The 24,522-nt window shown below is 49.3% G+C and overlaps 1 protein-coding gene, 1 long non-coding RNA gene and 1 other non-coding gene across 24 annotated transcripts in view; 2 read left to right on the top strand and 1 right to left on the bottom strand.

Annotated features, from left to right (window-relative positions):
- Positions 1-23,084, bottom strand: part of MECOM (MDS1 and EVI1 complex locus) — a 313,281-nt gene extending 290,197 nt beyond the window's left edge. For 9 of the 21 annotated variants that reach the window (XM_032446644.2, XM_015871997.3, XM_085513316.1 and 6 more), the window contains exon 1: positions 21,940-22,410. In XM_032446644.2, coding sequence (XP_032302535.2) covers positions 21,940-22,066 — 127 coding nt within the window. In that variant the 5' untranslated portion in view covers positions 22,067-22,410. Of the gene's footprint in view, positions 1-5,841; positions 6,080-21,939 lie in introns of those variants that run through there. The other 12 variants (XM_085513313.1, XM_085513318.1, XM_015871994.3 and 9 more) reach the window with 5 other exon arrangements.
- On the top strand, positions 1,892-4,401 carry LOC107306892 (uncharacterized). Of its 2 annotated transcripts, none has more exons than XR_014933401.1 (2): positions 1,892-1,966; positions 4,011-4,401. It is a non-coding gene; the product is annotated as an uncharacterized LOC107306892 (long non-coding RNA). The 2 variants fall into 2 exon arrangements; XR_001552294.3 differs by lacking the exon at positions 1,892-1,966 and adding an exon at positions 3,144-3,284.
- Positions 23,085-24,067: 983 nt separating the features above from the next.
- Positions 24,068-24,140, top strand: TRNAV-AAC (transfer RNA valine (anticodon AAC)). The gene has a single exon. It is a non-coding gene; the product is annotated as a tRNA-Val (tRNA).
- The last annotated feature ends 382 nt before the right edge of the window (positions 24,141-24,522 follow it).

Raw genomic sequence — 24,522 nt, 5'->3', positions numbered from 1 at the left:
CTCCCTCTGAGCCAGACTGTGCTCCTGTGCTGAACCACTTTTTTTTCAGTGCCCATTTAGGTTTTTTAAGTTTGTTCCTGCGATCCCATCCTTGATCCTACACCTCCATATGAGCACTGCTCTAACTAGGTGCACCAAGCAGGATGCCAAGAAGAATGGTCTGCTCTGCCCCCCTGTATAACAGCGACAGGAATTCCCTAAATTAATTCCTGTTTGGATTAGCCCATATCTTTTTAGAAAAACAGCCAACCTTAATTAAGACAAAGGAATTCCAGTGATGTTGAAATCCACCCAGCCCTTCGTAAATTGTTTTAATGGTTAAATACCTTCACTACTTAAATATAAACTCTATTTCTAATCTGCGTTCGCCCAGCTCCAGCTCTGTCTACTGGGTAATATTACACTGTATCTGCTCGTTGGAAAAGCCATGTGTGATTAAACCTCCTTCTGCTTTTCATGTCGGAGCTCCCAGCCTTGCCTAACTAAACTACAATGATGTAAAACCGACTACATTAAATCATGGCAAAAGAGCACTGAGCTGCTCCAAAAATGACAGCAAACCTTGTTAAATTTTAAATAAACAAATATCGTGAATTCTTAGTTGGAAACCTGAGTGTCTGAACAGGCCCTTCCAAAGTTTCAGTACATCTGTTTGGAAACCGGTTTGCAGCAAAGCAGGGTGAGTGCTGCAGACACAGCTTCAATAGCTGACATGTACAGAACCCGCTGCTCCCCACTGCCCAGCCCTCACCTCAGCTTCAGTAAGTTCTGGTGCTCCCCTCCATCCCGATCCTGTCCTAACAGAGAGTGAGAGTCATGGAATCACAGAACTGTTTGACTTGGAAGGGACCTTTAAAGTTCCTCCACGTCCCTCTCCAGCAGCTTTAGCAGAGGACTCTGCCCCCCAAGACAGCCAGAAATGTCTCCTCTGGCCAAACAGCCTTATGTACATGTGAAGTCAATAAATACTTTACGGAGAATACTTCCACCACGGAAGTGCACAATTAATGTGTTTGGGAAACGTGCCAGGGAACAACATATAGGCTTGTGTGTGTCAGCTCCACGCCTGCATTCCCTGTGTAAACCCACAGCAGTTCAGAGGCAGCACGGATGTGCACGGGCTGCAGGCACCCACAGGAGCTGTGGTTGCCAGAACATATGTAAGTGCAATTGCAGAGAGTAAACGGATTTAGTTGTTTTCTTTACTTGTCTGTACACAAACATATATAAGCATTCTATATATGTAAGTGTAACTGGCAATAATAGAAAGGTGTGTTACAAATGCACACATACGCAGTGAGCACAGACACATCCACACGTCAATAACTGGGTGAATAGGTGAAGACGAACACTAACAGCCATTTATGGCAACAACAAGGAAAGCTGTCCCTGGAGCCTGCCTGTGGCCCGGCAGCCAGAATGATGGAGCACGGCCAGGGCACAGCACAGCAGTGGCACTCACATGGGTCCCTGGCAGAGATGATGGATATCGAACCGAGCAGGGACACAACTTTGGCAGCAGTCAAACCGCCAGGAGGGGGCCGAGCGGCTCCCACCGTGGGGACAAAAGGAAAGGAACGGGGAGAAGGTAGTAGAAAAAAAAAAGCCACGCTCAGCTCTGGTTGTGTTTGTTTGGAGAGAAAAGGGGGAAAAGCAGCCTAAGAGGTCGGTGTAATAAGATGCTGCAGCTTTTATGAAAGAGGTGAAATAATTTTAAACACAGACACACAATGAGTTTATTTATTTAGAAAGTTGTTAAATAGAGTCTGGGAATTCAAATATTCAATGTTGACATTGTACAGGGCTGGCGGGGAGCCAACCCCCTCTCCGAGAGACCCAATGGCCGCGGCGCCCGGCCCTCGCCCCTCCCCGCCGCTAAATAGGTAAAAGCCATTAGTTATAGCCACAAGCAAGAGCTGAAGCCGAGTCAAATAATGTTGCCTCAGCCAGCCGACTTCAAAGGCATGTAAGTGTGTTTGGCTTTTTAGTGCTGGAACTGCAGCAATATGTCACACTTTTGAAAGAGTTTTGTAAACAGTTCCTTCCCCTTTGTAGAAACATTTCTTAAGTTTCTTGTACCCCATGTAAACAGCGTTAATTAACACGGGTTACGTTTTTCATTTCCAGCGGGGCTGTGCCACTGACGGGCCCGGCCGTGCCCTCTGCAACCTCCCCTTGCCCGCACCGCGGCCGGGGCAGCTGCCGGGGGCGGCGGGGAGAGACGGGAGGCAGCGGCTGGAGCGATGTGTGGGGCGGGAGGGCTGGGGGTGGAGAAAGGAGAGAGAAATGGAGGGTGAGGGGAAGGAGGAAAGTAGTGAGAAATTGAGAAAGAGAGAAGAGAAGAGAAGAGAAGAGAAGAGAAGAGAAGAGAAGAGAAGAGAAGAGAAGAGAAGAGAAGAGAAGAGAAGAGAAGAGAAGAGAAGAGAAGAGAAGAGAAGAGAAGAGAAGAGGAAAAAAATGAGAAAAAAAGGGGGGGAAAAGGAAAAAAGAAGGAAAGAAAAAAGAGGGAAGGAGAAAGGGAAAGAAAGAAAGGGAGGGAAAGAGAGGAAGAGAAATGGGAAGGAGGGAAGGAGGGAAGGAAGGAAGGAAGGAGGGAAGGAAGGAAGGAAGGAAGGAAGGAAGGAAGGAAGGAAGGAAGGAAGGAAGGAAGGAAGGAAGGAAGGAAGGAAGGAAGGAAGGAAGGAAGGAAGGAAGGAAGGAAGGAAGGAAGGAAGGAAGGAAGGAAGGAAGGAAGGAAGGAAGGAAGGAAGGAAGGAAGGAAGGAAGGAAGGAAGGAAGGAAGGAAGGAAGGAAGGAAGGAAGGAAGGAAGGAGAGAAAGAAAGAAAGAAAGAAAGAAAGAAAGAAAGAAAGAAAGAAAGAAAGAAAGAAAGAAAGAAAGAAAGAAAGAAAGAAAGAAAGAAAGAAAGAAAGAAAGAAAGAAAGAAAGAAAGAAAGAAAAGAGGAGGGAAAAGAAGGAAATAAATAGAAGGAGGAGAGGTCTGGGAGAAGGGAAGAAAGAAAAGCAAGAAAAAAGAGGGAAAGGAAGAAAGAGGGAAAGCCACACGCACACTCTCCATCCTGAAAAGGGTTAATTCAGCTCCTCGTGAAAATGTGCCCAGCATATAATGGGATTGTCTCGGCCGGCCCCCGCACCTCCCGTCCTGCAGCCCGCCGCCCAGAAGCCATCCGGGGACAGCGCGGGTTCGTGGGGCGGTGCGGAGCGGAGCGGTGCGGAGCGGGGCCCGGCTCCCCCCGCCGCGGGCTCCAGCACCGACTCGGGGCGGCGACCGCAGTGCAGGCGCGGGTAGGGGTGGGTGATGGCGAAGTAATGGCAAATAAACGGCCTCGCTACGAGGGCCGGGAGCCTGGACGTGGCAAACTTCTCCCTACTCGAAAACAAATTCCCGGACTGAGTCTTAAACAGGCAAATAAACTCGCCGGCTCTGTTTTTCAATCAAGGCTTTTAAGTACTGGACTGAAGCAAATTACAGGCGCAGGAAAACCTGCTGAAACTTAGGAAAGTGTTATTTTACTATCTCAGATGGTTAGAGGGATCTGGATCTACCTTGGCTGCACTAAATTGCCTGTAAAAAAGTGGTGATAAAGTGTAAAAGTAACAAGTGCCTCCCTCTCGCCGTGTGTTCCCCTAATCTGATCACCTTCTGTCTCTTTATGAGGCTACTGGGTGGCGGGGGCTGCCCCGGGTCGGCTGCGGGGCTGCGGCTGCGGGGGTTATTCGGGGATACGGAAGCTCCGTGCAGGGGAAAAGCAGCGGCTCGGGGGCTGCCCCGCATGTCCACGCACAGGTGCAGCGCGGGGCGGGAGGCAGAGCCCGGCCGGATCCGCGCTCTGTGCCCCGCAGCCCCACGCACCGCTCCCAGCCGGCCGCCCTTCGCAAGCTCTCATCTTTCCCCACGTTTCTAAAGCTGGAGTTTTGAAATAGCCACTTTTCATTCCTTCTTTCCGGTTTGGGGTTTTTTTGTTTTGTTTTGTTTTGTTTTTCTGATTGTTTTTTTCTTATTATTTTCAGGGCGGACGGAACTCAGAAATGGGTTTTTTAGCCATTTTACGCCGAGGGTGAGAAAATGCTCACCTTCAATTGAGAGGGAAACGCTTTGATGAGCAGCAGCGGCGGGCACAGAGCCTGGCGAGTTTTATTTCACGAGCAGAAAGAAAACAGAAGTGAAGTGCTGAGGAGCTGTCGGCCCCGATCTGTGCGATTTGCCACCGAGGAGGGTGAAGGCTGCGGAAACTTTTCTGTTCCCGGCCCCGAAAGAACGAAGCGAGAAGCCGTTCACTTTCCCCGCTGAAGCCCAGGGGTCGCCGCCAGCCCAGCTCCCAATAGCCGTGAAACCGAGCCGCAATTCGGCAGAAAAGAAAAGAGTTTTTCGGAAAGCAAAATAAAATATATACACATAAAATTTCGGGTTTTTAACCGCGATTCCCTATCGGAGAGAGTTGTGAGCGAAGGATTATGAACGCAACACATGTGGTTTGGGGAAAGCGCTGCTGGGGCGGCGGGGCAGACGCTCAGTGCGGAGCTGGAGCTGTGCGGGAGGGCAGCGCTGAGACCGGGGGGCAACGGGATGAGGGGGGGGGGGGGGACCCAGAGCCCAGCGGGGCGGCCGGGCCGGGGTTCAGCGGGTGTTTGTTTCCTAATGGAGCCGCGCTGCCCGACTGAAAATCGCCACATCGAAATCAGGTTGCTGCTGTTATTGTTACGGCTCGCGGGGAAGCCGAGGAGGATCCGGAGAGATCTTTCGCTTCCACGCTTGTCTATTTTTTTTCCCCCCCTTCACGAATATAGAGTAAATAAGCAGCTGCTTTTTGCGTCACACAACTTATGCAACGTTTCATCTGACTCTTTTTTTTTGTCTTTTTGCCCGCCTGTTGTTTTGCCATCGCCATGGCTATCAGCTGCAACTGCCCAGATGTGTCAGAGGAAATAAAGACATCAGCTGCTTTGAAAATAGGACACGAAAGGTGGACAAGTTTTGTGTTTTGTTTTGGTTTTTTTTTGTGGAGTCCCTCTTTTAAAAGAAAACGCTGTAGTTTAAAGCAAGATCCCTATCAGAAAGGAGAAACGGACGGAGCGAGCGTACGGCGAGTCATTGAACCGCCCGGTATTCGCGCGTGGACGGCGGGATCCTCGGGAGCGGCCGAAGCAGAGACGCGCAGGGATGGCGCAAAGTGCCGCCGTTCCGCTCCGCTCTCCGCGCTGCTCCGCTCAGGCTGCAGCAAAACCCCCCGCAAAACCCGCGCGACCCCACGCGTGTGTCGCTCCCACGCTCCGCTCGTTTTGCTTTGTCCCGCGCCGCGCCGATATCACCTCGCGTGGGTGAATAGCGCTTTTTAGAGGGGGTCTCGTCCGCTACCTGTGCCCGGGGCTCGCCGAGCTACGGCCGCCCCTCGGTGCGCGCACACGCAAATACAAACACGCACACGAACTCACACGCACGCACACACCTCCCCAACCCCCCACCCTCACCCCCCCTCGGCCCCCGGCCCTACAGACGGCCGACAGCGCCCACTATAGGACTCGGATCCTCTCGCACCCCTCTCTCTCTCTCGGATCCCCCCCCCCCTCCCTCCAGCCCCCGGCAGCGGCAGCAACTTCCAGCGCTCGCCACTGAACTTTTCCTCAACTCCTTCCCCACCTCCCGCCGGGCTCCCGCAGCCCCCACGTCGGCTCCAGCCCCGGCCCCGACTCCGTCCGCCGCAGCCCCCCGGCCCCCGCCGCCTCCCCCGGGCCGGGCCGGGATGCTGCAGGTTGCGGGGAGCTCCGCGCCGCACCAGACACGTCTATGCAACATGGCAGAGAGCGAGGGGGAAAAGCCAAGAGAAAGGGGGATTGCACCTACTTGCGGCCAGCTTCCTCGCCCTGCCTTTGGATCGCATGCTGCCAGTCCCGCGGCCGATGCCGGCGTGGGGGGCGGGGGGGGCTTTTTTTTTTTTTCCTCCCGGAGCTTTTCCTCCTTTTTCGCTCCCCCTCTCCCTCTCTCCTCTCCCTCTCCCGCACACACACTCTCCCTTTCTCTCAATCCCGGCTCGCTATCTCTCCAGCATTGTCAGTTTGGACACCTTCGCACATGCGCACGGGCGGCTCCCCCCCGCTCTTCTACATTTCAGCGCCGCCAAAAAAAAGTTTGCAGCGATCCATCACCGCCGGAGGGGACCCTGACAGCCGGCACCGGGGCCGGACCGGGCCGGGACGACGCGCGCAGCCGCCGCCGGGTGCGGGACGGAGCCCGTGGGGATCCCGCTGTGTGTGAGCCCACGCAGGGACGGAGCGGGAGATCCGCGCTCCGCCGGGCAGGGCCGGAGTGGAAGGAATGACACTTTCTTTCTGGCTTTTTATTCCCCTTTCTTTTTGCTTTTTTCTTTTTTTCCCCTTCTTTTTAGACTCTATGCCATATTCACGCCGCTCTGGCTATTTTGTAACATTTCGATAGTTTATTCTCATCCGGCCGTAATTACCGTAGATCTCTGGATACGTACAGGCAGAGAGATGTGATTATGTTTAATTACGTATGCAGCTCATCACATCGCACACTTGCCCGCCTCACACACGTTCCCCACCTTGAACTCCACTCAGTTGGACAGAAAAAGCGATTTTAGAACAGCAACGCCGACCGCTCTCATGCGTTTTAATTACAGGCTTTGCCAATCAAAGAAGGAGCGCTCTGAAATTGGGAACTCCTTTAGGGGATAGCGATGTCCGAGGTATGAATCAATCCAAACTACGTATAGATTTTCCTCTGGTACAACCTCCTTGCATTAAACAGTTTTGTTCAATACCTTCCATGCGCTATTTATGTTCCCATTAATATCTGTTGCAAATCCTGCCAGACACCATAAAAGAAAATTACAATCTTTCAGACTCGGTGCCGCGCCAGTACATACACGCCACTCAACTTTTTGTTTTAACCAAATCCTCAGCATCGCCCCTTCCCCCACCCGCTGCCTCTCACCGCCCCCCGCGCCCCATCCGCGATCCCCCCACGCGTGGGTCGGGGGCTGCGCTGCTCTGCGCTGCTCCCCCAAAGCGGCTCATGGAGCTCAGCGCGCCCCGAGGAGCCGCACTCGATGCCGTCGTTGTTTTTAATTGGCGATTTGGGATTGCCGTGATTATTATCGTTGGCATTATTGTTGGGAGGTGTCGCATAGCGGGGTGCAGCCTGCGCCCCTCTCCCCGCGGGGTGCCGGCCGGGAGCCGCCGTTGTGCTCCGGGGGGAGCTCGGGGCCGGGCTGAGGGGGCTTATACTCGGGACGGGGCATTTTCCGACCCCAAACCCTGCCCGAGAGCAGCGCTCCTCCGAGCGGAGCCGCCCGAGCGTGACCCTAAAACATCATCCGGCCCGACCCGCGCCTCTGGGAGACGCGAAAAGTCTCGGCGATCTTGGAGAATTCCCCCTTCCCTTTCCCACTCTCAGCGGGGGATCCTCCAAATCCACCTCCTCGGCCGCCCCTCCAGCCCTGCGGGCGGCACCCACGGCGGACACTCGTGGGCTCCCAGCTGCGGCTTTCCCGGGCCGCACAGCCCTGACCCCGCCGCCCGTCACCGCCACCTGCCCGCCGTCCCAGCGGCCCCGGGAGCCCGGCAGGTGCCTCGCCGCCCCCGGCCGCCCCCCGCCCCCTCCCCGGCTGCTCTCGGTGCCGCCCGCCTCAGTCTCTCCGCTCTCGGCCCCCTCCCCTGAAGGTCCCGGAGAACCCCCCTGGAAATCCGTTTCGTTCCCGCGGCCGCCGCAGCCTCGGCTGCAGCCCGTGCGGGGATGCGAGCGGTGCCCGTCTGCCACCGGCACACGGCGATCTTTATTTTTGGAGGGAGGGATAAAATGATTTCTAATAAACGCCGGGGTTCGGCGCATTCCCCAGCACAGGAAATTTTCCCTTCCTTACGTTCTAATTGAACGAGCCCCGCAGCCCGCCTGGAGAAAAGTTGGAATTCTTCATCGAGGTATTTGTTGTGCCATTGTCTTTGTGCAGTGAACTTTACATGGCGTTATTCAGCCTCAATCTATATTCTCCTGGCTACCAGTAAGATTAATTTAATCATTGTAATGCAATTATTAATACTGTTTACCCAACGCTTGATTTCAGGTTCGCTGTTAAGAAATTAAGCTTCTTGCTGGGTGACCGAAAAGCAACGCAGGGATTTCCAGCCCACGTTGAAATGAAACAGTCCCCTTTATTTAGTCTCACAACTCCCGGCTTTCAGCCGTGGGCTCAATTAGCCAAAATGGAAACAATTTTCATTCATTGCAATAACTCACTGTTCTGCTGATCACTTTCAAAATATACACTTTATTATTATACGCTGACCTCGGTGCCGCGAAGTGGCACGGCTAGAAAGAGGCAGAGGGATCTCTGCAGCCCCCTTGGGCTGTAATTATTAGAAATTAATTGGGTTCAGGACCCTGGGTAGCATGGGTAAATTAATAGCTTGTCTGGTTGTTTAAATCCGAATCCTCAGCCCCGGGAGAGCCGGGGGCTCCCAGCGCCGCTCCCCTCCGCGCTGTGGCCGCAGCATTGTTTGCGGGGAGCTCTTGAGGGGTTAAAATCAAAACTAAAGATCCTGTATACTTGGAGCTGTCGTGCGGGAGTAAAAGTGAAAAGGGAGCCTTAGGCAAAAGGAAATTACTGCAAGCCCGCGTGACCTTTCCGAGAGGTAATCAATCAAGTGATCAACAGGGATATTTATCATTGCTAGATGGGGCTACTTTACAACTGGGCGGATGGGGGGGCACACACGCACACACACAAAAGTTTGGATAAACCCGAGAAGTCTGAAGACAAACGCGGAGGCTTTAATAGCTGGGAAGAGCGCACGTTTTCTTTTCAGAAAGGAAAGGAAGGGAGAAAACCGCTCCGAAGTTTCCCAGTGGAAAATGCCTCCCGTCCCGAGGTGGTCACATGGAGATGGAAGCTGTCCGCTCTGCTCCGCGGTCCTGGGAACGGCTGGGAGCGACAGATGCGATTGAAAAGGGGAAAAAAAAAAAGGTCCAAATACGAGGGAAAATAATAGGCAGAGATGGAGGCTGTGATAGCAGCGCTCCGTGTTTGTTTTCATGTCATGTGTTTTTATTTGCTGGCTCCGAACTCGGCGGCTGCAGAGCGCGGTCCCGGCCGCCTCTCGTCCCCGAAACGGTTAACTCCGAAAACAAAACAAAAGCAAACAAACCCCCCGTGCCCTCTGTTATACGGAATCAGCGATCTGCTTCAATTAAACTCGCTCTCCGTAGCATAAAGCATCCACCGCAATCCAGGCAATGAAAACCAACAATAAAAGCACATGCATTTTCTGCACAGTTTCCTTCTCCCTTGTAAAACCCGCCGTCGTGTAAGCACCAGACATTTAATTTTGCTTCCTATAACTTACCGGATTCCTTAACAAACCCACTTACGGCCGCTTTCCTCCCCCCCCCCCCGCCCCTCTCCTCCTATCCTGCGCTGCTCACACAAAGCCCCCCTCGGTTCTCCCTGCACCGAACGCCGGCGGAGCGCGGAGCCCCCGAGTCCGTGTATGGGAGCGCTCGGCAAAGCGGCGGCCGGCGTTGCGCTGCGCTGCGCTGATCGCTGCGCGGGGCCTTGCGCCTGCCTCCGCGCTGCGCGACACCCCGCGGTCTGCGGCGCCGCCCTGCGGCCGTGAGCAGGAACTGCACGGAGCGGGGAGCGGAGCCGGAGGGGAGGGGAGGGGGGGCCGGAGAATGAGAGCATAAACGCAGCTCTAGGGCTTGAGATGAATTTGCAGTAGAGCTGGAGTTGTCCTGTCTTGCCAAAGTGACACTGGAAACAGCTCCATCTAAAGCAGAGGCAAGCTTGACCAAACCAAGGGTTCTGTCTCTAGGGAACACGCAGGGAAGTCTAAACCAAACGTCTGGCCTTTCTCAGGGAAATCCCAAAAGCCCTACAAGAGGTTCCAGAGAGGTACAGACAGCCTCTCTCATGAGGATCTGGCTCAGCAATGTCCTACAAGAAGGCAGGGCAATGCCAGCGCCAAACGTGCAGGAGAGATCCCACATTGCAGCCTTAAAGATTATTTCTATTTACTACAGGTACAACCAGTGCCCTCAGGACAAGCTCCTGTCAAAGACTTAAAGCTCTTTTTGTTAGGTCAGAAAAAATCCTGTATTCACATCCTCAAGGGATTATCTTCAGTGCGGCTCTTAAAGTAGCAGCAATGGAGATGTAGGAGGAAAAACTAAAGAGGAGGAGGGGAAAATAATTACAGGCCACTAGAGAAAAACAAACATGTTCTGAATGTAGACAAAACATTGAACAGCGGGGAATTAATAGTATGACAAATCAAAAGGGAAAAATGCCAGCAAAGATCAGCCGAAAGTGAACATCCTATTAAAAGCAGAAATAGAACTAATCAGAATTGCAGAGAAACACAGAAAGAAATTCGAAAAGCAATCTGAAAGAAAAATGAAGGGATGAAGTAAAGCACCCCAGTACTCGGCAATGGCTGAAGCTGATGTGAGCAGGTTAAAAGAAGCCCCGCTGTGCTGGGAGAAGGTTTGATACCACAGTTGTGACTGATACCAAGAGGGCCAGGCTGGCTCCCATTATACAGAATGCCCAGGCAAGGTGAGAAAAGCCCTGCAGAAGGAGAGGAGCTCTCTGGATCCCCCAACCCAGCAGCCCCCCACTGCTCTGCACAAGGAAGGAGCTGGGAGCTGGAACTGGAGCCCTCCCCAGGCGGTGCCCACAAGGAAATGGTGTAACAAGCACCAGGTTGCTGCAACAGGGCAGCACTGCTCTCCTGGGAGGGTTCCTTCTGCTGGAACTACACTGAGAGCAGGCTGCTCAGTGCCAGGGGAGCTGGGGAAGCTTTTGGTTATCACACTGTTTGAGTGAGATAACATGACTAAATATAAGGGGACGGCTGGAACGGAGTGACAGCAGAAAAGCCTCTGGCTGGTAATGCTGAAAGAAATGAAATTTCAGAAGTCAGAAATAAAATCAGCTCTTTGTATCAGCGAGAGCAGGATCTGACCAAGGATTGTCAGCAAGAATGTGGGACTTCTCTTTGTTGGTCCCTGATCTGCTTTCATTTGTAGCAGCACTGCTAGCGAAGAGAGGGCTTCCTTCTGCTTTCCTTTAAAGGGACTGCAAAGACAGGTTAACGTATCAGCCTTTATAATAGCCACAAACCCATTTTTCCCTTTAATGCATAAAGAACATGTTCACATTTCACTCCCATTTCTTTCCAGTACAAAAGCACAGGGTCGGAATTAATGAGTAAAGTATTTGTGTGACGTTTTATATCGTATTGGCATTTATATAGTTCTTTTCACAGGCTTCGTGTCAAAACCCTTTACAGGGCAATAAATCATACACCTTTCCTGATGAAATTGTATGTAGGCAATTGGGCACCTATCCTGCCCTCAGCGAGGTCCCACGTGCGAGACACGGGCAGCGTGATGAAACCTGCACAAGTGTGTCTGAAGAAATGGATGGAGGTCAGACCTTCCCCCCTCAATATCCTGCAACATGTTAAAAAGTCTTCAGAGCCCACTTGAACAGCCACAGGAAAGACCTAACCTTAACATGACAAAGCTGCTATTACAGTCTGGATTACTCAACATGCAAATTGAATTGTGGGTCTTATACTTAACCCCAGGATTTTTGCCTCTGAATTTAAACAAGATGTCTGTTTCCATTGAAAATAAGGATGTTTAAACTGAGTTTGTTTCTGGAAGCCACGTTCTCTCCCAAGACTGAACGCAAGTACCAAGTGCCAACTTTTGGAGCCTGGGCTTTCTGTTGGCATTCCCAAATATTTCTTTTAATATAAAAGCCAGGAAGTAACAGTGAACCCCTGTACTGCTGTCATTTACTCCCTGACTTGCAGGTTTTTTGGATAATGAAGGATAATGAAGTTCTGACAGCAGCACGCCTGGTTAGACTGACTCGTATGCATTTATTTGTGTTGCTCCTGTGTTTCTAAAGCCACTTTGGGGTAAGGAAGAAAAACGGAAAGTCAAAAAACAAACAAACAAAAAAATAAATGGGAAGAAAGACATCAGAGATAAGTAGGAACAAGCCCCAGGTCTGCTCTGCTGTCCTGCCCAGATCTTGGTCCCATTAACATCTTGTTTGGACCCACAGGGATGGAAGGAAGCTTTGCAGTGCTCCTCCTGGCAGACCCCATCGCTGCAGCTGCGTGCAGACTGCAAAAGGCAATGGCACTAATGGAAATGACATTAATGGAAATTAGCAGCAGCTCAAAGCAGCTCTAAAGCCACATTTCCACCCTTCCTATCTGTAACGTATAAAAAGTGATAACATTCTGCACATATTGGCTGAGAGTTAAAATGCATTAGAAAGAAACTTAGTTATTTATCAGCCAGAAGAACTGTTGGAATAATTTCTAAGTATGGCATTGAAGAATTTAAAAAACACACAACACTGTTCTCTAGCAGCCATTTAGATTGAGTAATTTATAATTCAAGTGATTCAGAAGTAAAACAAAGGTGAACAGGTGGTAAAAACACATTGAGGAGCCCTGTTTGGAGGCCCCCCCGTGGGAGCTGAGCAGCAGCCGAAGCTCTGCCAGCAGCTCACGCTGCATCTCTTCCCTCTGGGTACAGCACCAGCTCTGAACTCCCAGAGCTCCAGTTCTCTCTGCTGCTGTGCCCAGGTGGTAACATCACTTGAAGAAGGATCTGTAAATAATACACATGTGCAGACTTCACTGAGATGGATGACAAAGATAATTAAATTGGTCTTTTCTGTGGGAAATACTATCAGCATCAATAGCTGAAGCTGAATTTTTTTAGTAACTAAAGCATTAAAGCCCATGTAGTCTTTTCTTTCTGGCAGTAGTACGTTCAAAGATTAAATTAGACTAAATGTTTGCTACAACAAATGGATTTATATGAGCATTTGGATTCTGCTCGCAGTCGGTGTTTATTATGCTTTTGGTCAGGTTTATTCCAAAGGTCTCATTTTCCTACCTCCATTTTTTTTTAATCAGGTTTGTTTAAACCAGAAGCCTTTTATTTTCACTTTAAAAATCATTATTTCTTCTGAAAACTTCTCACAGGTTACGATATCTGAAATGAGTGCTAAGAGAAAGTAAACAGGCTAAAATGAATGAGTATCTAATCTAACCCCATCTGCCTATTTCTAAGGCACCCGTTGCTGCTGTATCGAGGCACTGAATCTCTGATGATCTTTGATCCTCAATTGGGCCTCCAGTAACATTTTCTAATTAAACATTTCATTTGATGCCTGCTGTAGCTTACATGCAAATAACATCACAACAGAACAAAAGTTAAGAGAGCAGGGAAGAGGAAATGATGCTTAGATGTAACATGCTTATTGCAACAGAACACAGCATCCAACCCTCCAGCGCCTGCTGAATTAACACTATCAAAGTCTGAGTAAAAATTGCCCAGAATAAATAAAACTTTCAATCTATTAAAGTTAAACCTGAAATTAAGATTTCTGTTAGAGGTGAATTTGAGATTCACAAATAATTCAGAAGGTGCCTGATTCTCGCACCTCTTTGATGCGTGCTCTTTATTTCAGCCTTCAGCTTTCCCTACAGCAACCAAAAAGCTCATGAAGCTGAAGAGCCAAGTCAGCCTGAGGCTTCCTTGGGCAGGTGTGCTCCGTTTGCATTTCTGGTGGCAGGACACCATGACCAGCATTGGAGCTTTCTGGACAAGCAAAGACTTCGGGGTTAAGTCCCTTTCTCAGACACAGTCAGAGCACACTCCCTCTCAATTCTAGCCTGAAAACAATCTTTTTATTACAGAAGTTTCACTGAAACTGGCATGTTCCCACCAAATGTTTCAGTGGTGAGAAATAAAGAGTTCCCGAGTGAAAAGCACTGCCAAAAAATTCTCAATCATTTCTAGCCAGCGAGTGAGCAAATGTATTATTTTACCATCAGCAGAGAAGGATCTCTGTGTCCCTGTGGTGCCATAAGCTCATGCCTCAACTTACCCCAGCAACTTGCTTGTGCACCCACCCCACTGGGTGCCTAAAATAACCAGCGCTGGTCTTCAGATGTATTTGTGCATTTCACATTGTATGTGCTCACATAAAAGTAATGAGTGTGGTTACAGGACTCAAAAAACTACTGTGACATCGTAACTACCCTGTTACGGCAATTCCTACCTTCTTTCTTACATACCTATATACACACACATATATGTGTACATATATGCACTCATTTATGATGTGTGAAGAGATTTTGGAACTAAATCTTTTGTAAACATTTCCACTTCAAATCTATGTGCTTTTTAAAAGAGAGGTGAGATCCAGGGGAGGGCATAAAGTTCACTTGATATCCACCTTCAAAAACAGCCTATACAAATGTAGGAATGCTTCCACTTTTAATATCAAATAAAGTCTCTTTACAGAAGCAAGGGGTGAGAGATTAAAATTAATCAGGAAACTGCCCTTACCTGAGGTTTACTTTGTTGCTTTAAAAACAAAAAACTAAGAAAAAATGCTTGTTTAAATCCTTTCATAGTAACCCCCCAGTATGTTGCATCTCAAGGTCTTTCTGGAGGAGGAATCCTGAAAAGGAGCTGGTTAGTTCAGCACAACTGCAGCCATGAATCTGATGTAAGATTTGGTGGATATGAAAGCAAAGGGTAACGTGAGCCCTCAGATCAGCTGAGCTTGTTTCAAAGCAAGTAGATATTTTGGGGAAGGGTATTCTTTTCTTGATCAGATTTAGAGGAGTGGCCATTTGAGCAGTCGGGGTGCTGACCCAGCACTGCCTGGGACCACCACTGCCTTCTATCCATTGGGAACACTGGAAGCAGTTAAGGGTTTCACGCTGACATCAAGCAGTGCTTTGCAGCCAAAATGCTGTAACCAACCTGTGCCATCTCCAACTTCTTCCAAATGCTTTTTCTCAGCACCTGCCACGATCCCATCAAAGCTGTACCTGCAGGGAGGGAACAACCCCTGCACACAGGCACAGCTCCTCCCTCAGCTGCTCCTGAAGACATGCCAGCTGAGAAGCCCTGCTTTCTCACTGGAGTTGGTGTGCTCAAAACAAAGAGATCAAGAATTTCAAGAATTAAGATACAATTAAATCAAAATAATATCTCAGCAGGCTGAGAAGCTGCAGCATTGTGTGTGTATATATATATATATACCCTCCTTATGTTTCACTGTTTGCACCGTGTTATTCTCTGGCCTTTTCCCAACTTTATTCACTCACCCTGGAGATCAATTTGTGCACCAAAATAAAGTATGATCTTATCTTTGCAGTGCACAGAAAAGCGAAGCACAATTTCTCACGGGAGGCAGGGGTTAAGGCACAGGACTGGGTGTCGGAGAAGTGCTGTTCTATTCTTGGCTCTACCACTCACTTGCTGTGGGAGCTTGTAGAGCAAGATATAGAGCAGGAATGGAGACCGTAGCCAATAAATTCCTCCCCTGAAATTTTCCTCTTTCATTATGCATGAGAGTGAGTTTTTCCAGCATTCGTGCATACATCTGGATGCTGGGGAAATGCGACTCAACCAACATACAGAACCAACGGAGAAAGAAAACGAGTGGAAAACATCAATTACAACATTTCTGAGGAAGCCTCTAATACACTGGAATGGGACATCTACCCACACAGGGAGAACAGAGGAGCAGGTTCTGCCCCGCTCCCAGCAATGCACTGCTGCTCTGGGTAAGTTTTCTGGGGCAGCAAACAGTACAGACTCAGGCTGAGTCCGTCATCTCAAGAAGCTTTGTTTTCTTTATAAAAACCCAGGAACCTATGCTTTGATGCATCTACACATGGTCAGGGAGGGCTCTTACATCACTGTCCCAGTTAGTGATTAAAGAGATGTTTTTGTAGCTATGATGTTCTGTGTGTAAAATACATTGTCATGGAACCGATCCATCCCAGCCATATTTATGTTTAATTGTTTTACCACCTACCCAGATCCGCATGTCCTCCTGCTCTGCACCACGTTCTGGATGCTCGGCGCAAGCTCAGCTCGTGGGCTGACAGCTTTACAGCCTGGTCTTGGACCATTTAGGCCGAGGGAAGAATACTAACCCAGATGTATGATATTGTTTAATATTAACCTTTCTGTAGATGCTGTATATGCTATATGGGAATAGCATGTACCTTAAAATGTTAGGAGTCCACTAAGGCAACCAGATATCTCAAGTCAAGGCAACATAAGAAGCAAAGAGTCTCCTTACAAACACAGTGCTCACTCCCTCCTCCCTTGTTACGCCCCTTGCTGTCTATGTATAGCAGAGCCCCTAACAAACTGAGCCAGTTGCTCAGGAAAGAGAACTCGTTTCTTGGTACTTAGGAGCAATCCTTTTGGTTTCATACTTCAAACACGTTCTATGCTCTAATTGCTGAAATATCAGCTGGCCACAGGCTCAGATTGCTAATCTCATTGCAGTGCACATCTAACATGTAACAGCTATTAACAAAAAATAGAGTCATAAAAAAAATACAAGGCAATCTCAGAGAACGTGCAACTGAAACTGTCAATGTACAGCAGAGGCATTATTTCAACACTTAGGTACATTAAGTGTTGCATAAAACACAGGATTTCTTGGTACATTATCTGGAAAGACAAATTTCTTTTAGACGTACTTTTTACTGATTGAATTATCAAATTCAATTTTATTAGCCTGAACATTCTGGGAAGGAAATGATTTTAATAATGCATAAAAGGCTCGCCTAGGAGTTGGCTGTTGGCTTTACTTGATACTTAATGTAATCTGTAATTACTACAGCAAGCTCCTATGTTGGCTGGAGTGCTAAGGTCGCTGGAAAGCTGCACAGTGCTGTGCTTGGTGTACAAGAACATCCCTCTGGAGATTGATGGCTGTGCCTTACAGAAGCCTTTCAGGTCTGTCCTTGAAGCACGCCACAAGGAGTGCTGTCAGCCCACGTTCTTCCTTGGGAAGCAGCACACGGTACTTAGGGATCTGCTCACAGCCCCACACCTATGTCTTTTCATTGAAACACCAGTGTGCTTTCAATTACATCTCCTTTGGGTTTCAAATTTGGTTCCCAAGTCTCCAGCCAATGAACTTCTGTACCTCTCTTTTATTTACTAGAGAGGGACAGTTTAAAGGCACGCTTATGACAAGAAAATTCCCATGAAAAAGCAGCAACAGCTGCTAAATAACAGATCCAAATATCTGACTCCAAGAGGTTGTGTGTAACGTTCTCAGTTGGGTAAGTTGCTCACAGTTGCTCAGTGCCTAAGCCATGCCAGTGTCTTACCTCTACTTTGAGGCTATTTGCTACAGCAACCAGCCAAAGATCAGTCAAACTGAATAGATTCATAGAAGGACTATGGGGAGAATAATGGCTAAGGCACTTGTTCTTAATCATTGTTACATCACACACATATTAAGAAGGATAACACCAGAAGGCCTTGCGGCACTTATAAAATATAATAAAAATGCTATAGGACTTGGTTTGGAGAAGGCAGGATTTCACCTTTTAATGGATTATTCCCTTTGCAGTAACTTCTCTTTAAACTGTATTTCTGAACAGTGTGAAGCACTTGGCCAGAACTCAGCATTGAGAGGCACAGTTAAAACACTACCTGAACTGCCTTATGTTACAAGTCTAAACTGCATTATAAAGAAGTTTAGCGTTACCACACTGTTGCCAAGTCCTACAACACAGCAGGGTTGCAAGCCAGCGAGTCACCTGCAGCTTCACATGTCATCTGCTCCAAGGATAGCACCAAGATAAACCTGGAAATAGCAGCAAAGCACTGGAAATCTTCCAGCACTGCAGTATATCCCCAAGGTCATTAAACCTGGACTTTGCACTCTGAAGATTTCCACAAAATAGATTGGCAATTAAAACGGTGGTCAATATTAATCACAGAAGCTGTAGTTTGGCCATTAGTCCACATCTGTTTGTGATCCTCACTGGATGCAAACCAACATTTTGCCCCGATGATACAACTTTGTTATGTTAGAAATGGCATTCCCATGGGAAAATGTCAGTATGGAAAGTCCTCCGCTGGCTGAATAAAAAACCAACTTGATAGAAGAGATAATGTTGAAAGGCTGATTAATTGGTAGATTTTTTTCTATACTCCACGGCAGTTTCTGTACTGGATAACATCAGTTTTACATTCTATCAGATTTCTGTATGTTTTTCAGAGAAGATGATGACTGAAAGGTCTGTTGCTTTCACAAGGAAAACCAGCAGCAGGACTCCCCTGTGAATGTGCTGGTGTCTGCCATTCACTGCTTGATCCTGCACCTCACAGCTGACAGTGACAGTGATGGAGGTACTACTCGGGACCAGGTGCATTTAAACTGCAGGGAAGGGTTGGCAGTATTTATTCTAGTATCAGTTCCTCTGAACATCTACTGCAAGTTCAAACGTGCCACAAGACCAGCAGAGATGGATGTTCAACATTCTCATTCATATCTAAGGAAAGAGGAAGGAGCTTTTAAACACCAGTGTGGGCAACTGTTAATTGAGACCGCCCTGATCAGACAAAGAGCTGTCTCTTCACAAAGCCTTATTCTTAGCTCCACTGAAATTAACTTTGTTGCCTGCTCTGTTGCATCATTCTTGTCACCAGAAAAACACAAACTCAAGAAACCAAGTAACAAAACTCAGTGCACTTCTAGATCCTAAATAGCTGGCATGGGTCTGCATGTTTACCCTTATCTGACTTTTATTTTTCCTGTAAATAAATTAAGAAGAGAAAAACCCACTGTAAATGAATCAACATTAATCCAGAATAAAACTGCTGTTCCATATGGCAACAAGCAGCCACCTGAGAGCCCACTGCTGTAACCCCTGATAATTTCTTGGGAGTCAAATCAAAGGGCCACGGAGTGCAACCTCACCAGGATAACAAAGGCAGCCAAAATAAACAGAGAATACATGAAAACACTGATTTTCTGGCATTCCTCTTAAAAGGAAGAGTTAAATTAATACATAAAAAGATCTTATCAGCTCTGACTCGTCTGAGTTATTAATTGAACACCTTCTTGGAAATACGTAGATAAAAATGTGTACCTTAGAGAACAAGATAAGAGTGAGAGGAAAGGGAGAGAACTGAGAAGAGTTTTGCCAGTTCACTCCCCTAATTGTCAAGCTAAGCCTGCTCTGAGCTGCCTGGAGAAGCATAACATGAAGTGGTAACTAAAGTGCAGGCTGATGATGCAGAAGATAAAAACTTCAGGATTATACTTAAACATACTTATCTCTAGGCTCAGAAGAGGCCATAAAGCCAGCTGAATGATATAAAGCTGCTCTAAAAGAAGACAAATGTATACTCCATGTGTAATAAGCAGTTCAAGCTGCTTCCTGTGATGAAAAACATAGACTGTACGGTAGACACAGCGTAGCTAAGTACAATAGATCCCATGATACAGTTGTTTAAAGGAATATTAGAGTGATGAAAGAAGTGATGGAATTCCACTCTTTAGGAGGCTCAGAGGCTAAAGCAGAGAGAGAAGGTCTAAGTGTGCAGTGGGGCACTTTCCTGGCTTCACAGCACAAATGACAGCGTTACGCAGGAGCAGCCTGCTCTGCAGCAGGGCGTGGAGCTGGGGGCTGCAGCTGGAGGGACAGCAGCACTGCAGCCTCCTCACCCAGGGCCTCTGCCCTTCATCCCATGGATGGGGCAGGTGACATGCCCAGCACAACACACCTGCAGCCAAACACAGCTTAGGAACTGAACTCCTGTCATTTCTGTCAGCTTCTATCCTTCCTGCTGTATTTTGTCCCCCACCATGCACAGAGGGGCACCCAACTGTAGAGTAGATACCCAGACACTGCAAAGAAACAACTTCACTTGGATACTAATTGCTGCGCTGAAATATTTCCTACCAAAACCTCCCAGACGCCAATATTCCATCATTATTGTACAGAAGTCTGATTATCTTCTCAGCAGAAGCAGAGAAACAACAGCCTTTAAAGTCGTTATCATTGCAAACCAGAACGCTGTGATAAAGCAGAGAACTTTGGTTTGCAGCTGTGTGATCCCCAAAGCCCAGTAACCTGATAATAAGGACGTTATAGGTGCCCATCTTCCTCATGCACATATACCTCCCATGTTCACCTTTGGGAAACAAAATATACATCCCACAAAAGCAAGCAGCAAATAAGTGAGAAATGGGAAGGGTGGTTTATCCTGCACCACACTGCTGGACATTGGCAAAGCCAATATTTGCACTTCTAGTTTCAAATTATACAGTGCCTTTCTACAAGCAAAAAATGAAATGTAAGAACTGTAAATGCTGATCTCTGATTTTATTTATTTATTTACTGGGGGGGAGAGGAGGACAGGAGTGTAAAGGTTTCAAATTCAACCCTAACATCAATGAAGAGCAAATAAAGTCCTTCAAGCCAACAAGACAATCTCTAAGTAGCTTCTAAGCCAAACACGACATGAGCATCATGGCTGCTCTGAGCAACCTTGTGAAGGAGTGAAAACCTGTTTAACTCACGTTCTTTACTTGAGCTTTGCTAGAATGTACATAAGAATGCATTTGTAATACCTTGTTGTGGAGGGATGAGAACTCACTGCAGTACCTTGCTGTGTGTCTTTCACATGTCTTACTTTTAAGTGGATTTTACAACATGTTTATCTTCATTAGAATTAAGCTAATTTAATTGAAAAGGGTTGGTATTTAACACTAGTTTGCCTGTACTTGAAAAAAATAAGGTTTTTCTATATCGTTCTGCTCAGGATCCCTAACCAGGAATGATCCAACTTACACATTAAAATCCATAGCGCTGCTCAGCTCCTGCTTCACAAATGAACGGCTATTGCCATCTACTGTTGGGAAAAGATTATCAGCAGCAAGAACAGACCTAACACACCTTCACAGCACTGGAGAAAGGCAAAATGGGCTTCATCAAACCATAGGAGAGCAGCTTTCTCTACTGAAAGCTTCCAAGTACAGTATTCAATCAAACAGGGACAGAAAAAGTCAAAGAGACAACTAAGCCATTCTCATTTTAGGTGTGATTTACTTGGGAACTATACACAGATCCCACTTTTACTCTCTGTTCTGTACAGCTCCTCTGGTCACAATGGCTGGGTTGAATCATGTAAAGTAAAAGCTTAACACAAAGATCCTGATAGACCCAAGTTGTTAGCACACGTCTGAGAACTGAGAATTACACCTTTCTGAGCAAGAGCTACACAGCAGGCAGACAGTCCAGCTGCAGCCATGGGGCAGTCACTGCCACCCAGCACACACCAAAACACACATCACAGCATCTCTCAGCAGCTCTGAGCCTTTCTGCTGTTCACATGGAGAGAAAAATAAGAAGAAATAAAAGTAGCAAAGAGTATTTTGAGTTCACACATAAAGCTGTACAACACGTGAATCCATACTATTGTACTGCGGCACCCTTATCCCTTCCGTAGGGATTTAACCCACACTGAGCTATTGCTTTTAGGTTCTGGACAGAGAGGGAGCAATTACCCAAAGCCATGAAGAACAAAAGCCCTCCTGGGCATTTTGAAACACACACAAAGTTGACACGGCCGTGCAGCAGGGATGCAGCTCTATACACATTACAGTATGGTGACACCATTTCTTAACACCAGCATGACAGAAATCGCTATGTCACCTTTGGCACTTAGCACATAACCAACCTGACAACACAAAAGTCATCTGAATGCCTTAAGGGGATGCAAGACACCCTTCAAAGTTCCCCATATGCCTTACTAAGAGAACAAACCAACTTCTCTGTGCCAAGTTCAAGACAGTGACGCCCAACAACAGGTGAGTCAGGACAACCCCAGTGCCCAGCTCATCAAATGGCAGCACAGAGCACGAGCTGCAATGAAGCACGATCACAAAGTATGGAGCACAAGCACCCGGACATCATCACCTCTTCACATTGCTTTGTCACACAACTATATGGCAAACTCAGCGCATATAAGCTTCAAGAAAACCATGAGATTTAAAAGCAAACAAATAAACACAAGACTGGATGTATTAATAGGATCACTCACGTTCTGAAGGGAAGAACGTCCACTGATGAACACCACGTGGTCCAAGCTCTGCATGGCACAGCTCCGCATCTCCTGGAGCTCCTTTTGCTGCTGGATTCGTTCTGCTCATAGGAGCCATCAGATGCATTTCCTTTCATAGCACCATAGAATACCTTGAAGGGACCCATAAAGACAGTGGAATTCAAATCTGGCTCAGTTCCTGGCTCAGAAGCAGTAGGGGGCAGACTCAGCCACGTTTGCGGCAGCCTTCAAAGCAACACCATTGCAAGAGGTTTTGGTGGTTACTGGAGACCAGCAGTAATAACAGCAGACCAAGTTCTGAGCTTCCACACATTTATTCTCCAGTACACAACATGCAGGACATACCTTCGCCTTTTCATGCATGGGGCGGCAGGGGAAGCGCATCGTCTCTTTCAGAAGCAATGGGGGGAAAGCATCGTAAATGCTATAAGAGCAGGTTCATGGCGAGGTCCTTTGCTGATCCGAGGGGTTTCATTTGGAAAATGGCGGTGGGCATCGGCCCGTCTGGGCTTTGCAACAGCTCAAACAAAGTATCCAGTGCAGAGTGCTGCTCAGGAACAATGTTTCTGCAGGTGTTACTTTGCTATGAGGGCTCTACCCTCAATACCGGCACATCTCCATGCACAGTCCTCTTTATTTCCACATGTTCTGGCAATGGGTGCCCATCGCTCAATTCAAACATCATCAAGTACCCAATGTGATGAGGAACGGGATACAAAGAACGCCAGGCCCAGCAGATGGCAGCGGCCACACGCACAGGGGCCGGTTCGGTTGGGCTCTGTCCTGCATGGCCAGCACGCGAGTGGGCCGCAGCTCAACATACGGAGCGGGACGGGCTGGGATAAGGGCCCAGCAGCCCCGAGCGGATCCCTCACCGTCCGAATACCCCCTTGGTGCTCTCTCGTGCTGCCTCGTGCGTTACCTCGTGTTCACTCTTCTCACCCCGACTCGCACCACACTCGCCCCATCTGCGGGCGGTGATGGATGGCGGCCCTTCTCCTTAGGGGACAAAGGAGCGGCCTCTGATCGCAGCCTCCCTGCTCCCATCGGGGGTCCCGGCCCCGCTCCCTACAGCTCATCCTGCTCGGCCCCTCGGCTCTCTCCTCACAGCGCCCCGAGAGCGCGGCCCAACGGCTCCAACGGCCCCAACGGCTCCAACGGCCCCAACGGCCCCAACAACGGCCCCAACAACGGCCCCAACAACGGCCCCAACAACGGCCCCAACGTTGTTGCTCGCGGGGCCGCGCGTGTGGGAGCGACGCCGTCCGCCTGCCCCACGTTACAGGGGACGCGGGGGGTTGATCCCGGGTTCGGATCCCGGGGTCGCCGCTCCCGTTTGTTCTGCTGGGGACGCGGGGCCGCGCGCTGCTCGTCCCGCGCGCCGCCGGGCGCTGACAGAGGCGAACTCTTGGCGGCGGCAATGGCGGGTGCCGGCCGACCGCGGCCACCACAGCGGGGAGCCCCAGGGCGGGGTGGGCAGAGCGGACCCCTCGCTGACGTTTTTTTTTATGGTCCCAGAGCCTTTTTCGGCCCTTTTTTTTTTCTCAATCTCCCTCCCCTCATCCCCACCGCCGGGGCGCCCCGATCCCCTCCCGCCTCCCTCCTCCCCCTGGGGCGGCTCGCATCGCCCGCTGAAAGTCAGCGAGTAAAACAGCGGGCGGGCGGACGGAGCGCGGCGACGGCGCCATCGATTATCCCCGATTAGGGTTAGGAACAGCGGAGCTGCCGCCCGCCACGCGTGTGGGGGAACCCCGCGGGGGGCTCTTGTAGCCTCCTCGTCTACGCCCACCGGGCTCCCGATAGAGCCGCTATTGGCCTCCAGGAGGAGAGTGGGAGGAGCCGGGATGGTGGCGGGAGTTTGGAGCCCCGCGGTCGGTCGGTCCCGCCGCGTGTTGCCCCGCACACAGCCCGCCCCTTCCTGTGCCGGCACTGCGGGGTTCGGTACCGGCACTGCGGGGCAGCTCTACCGCCCGTTCACATGCTCACCCGGACCCGGAGCCTTGGAGCTCCATAATGGTCCCGGTTCGGCGGAGCGCGGCACTACGACGTTGTTGGGCGGCGCGGCACAACGTTCAGTGCAGCGGCTGCGCAGTGCGAACCAAGCGGCGTTTCCGTAGTGTAGTGGTTATCACGTTCGCCTAACACGCGAAAGGTCCCCGGTTCGAAACCGGGCGGAAACACCAGCTGCGGGCTCATTATTTTGCTCCGGTAAAGCACCGCCCATTGCCCGCTGTTGTGCTGGTACCCGCTGCTCTGCACTCATTTAACGGCACCGTTTTTACCGTGAGAAGCGCTATGAGAAGCACCGTGTGTCCTTATCGCTATCACATAACAGCGCTGCGTGGACTGCAGCTCCTGCCATGCCCATAGCGGCACAGCAGCACTGTACTCTGCGTTCCTCGGTCCGGTTCGGCCCGTTTCCCCCCTCCCGGTGCCGCCCCCTCCGTGTTATCCCGTTGTTTTATCCCGTTCTTATCCCGTTGTTTTATCCCGTTGTTATCCCGTCCTTATCCCGTTGTAGCCCCTCGCCGGAAGTCTCAGTGCGGAAGCGGCGCTCGGCGT

This window comes from Coturnix japonica, chromosome 12 (assembly GCF_054131305.1).
Source record: "Coturnix japonica strain WE chromosome 12, WE-NBRP24, whole genome shotgun sequence".
In the NCBI taxonomy this organism is placed as follows: Eukaryota; Metazoa; Chordata; class Aves; order Galliformes; family Phasianidae; genus Coturnix; species Coturnix japonica.
Note: the sequence above shows the minus strand (reverse complement) of the source record. Positions and strands in the feature narration are given on the sequence as shown.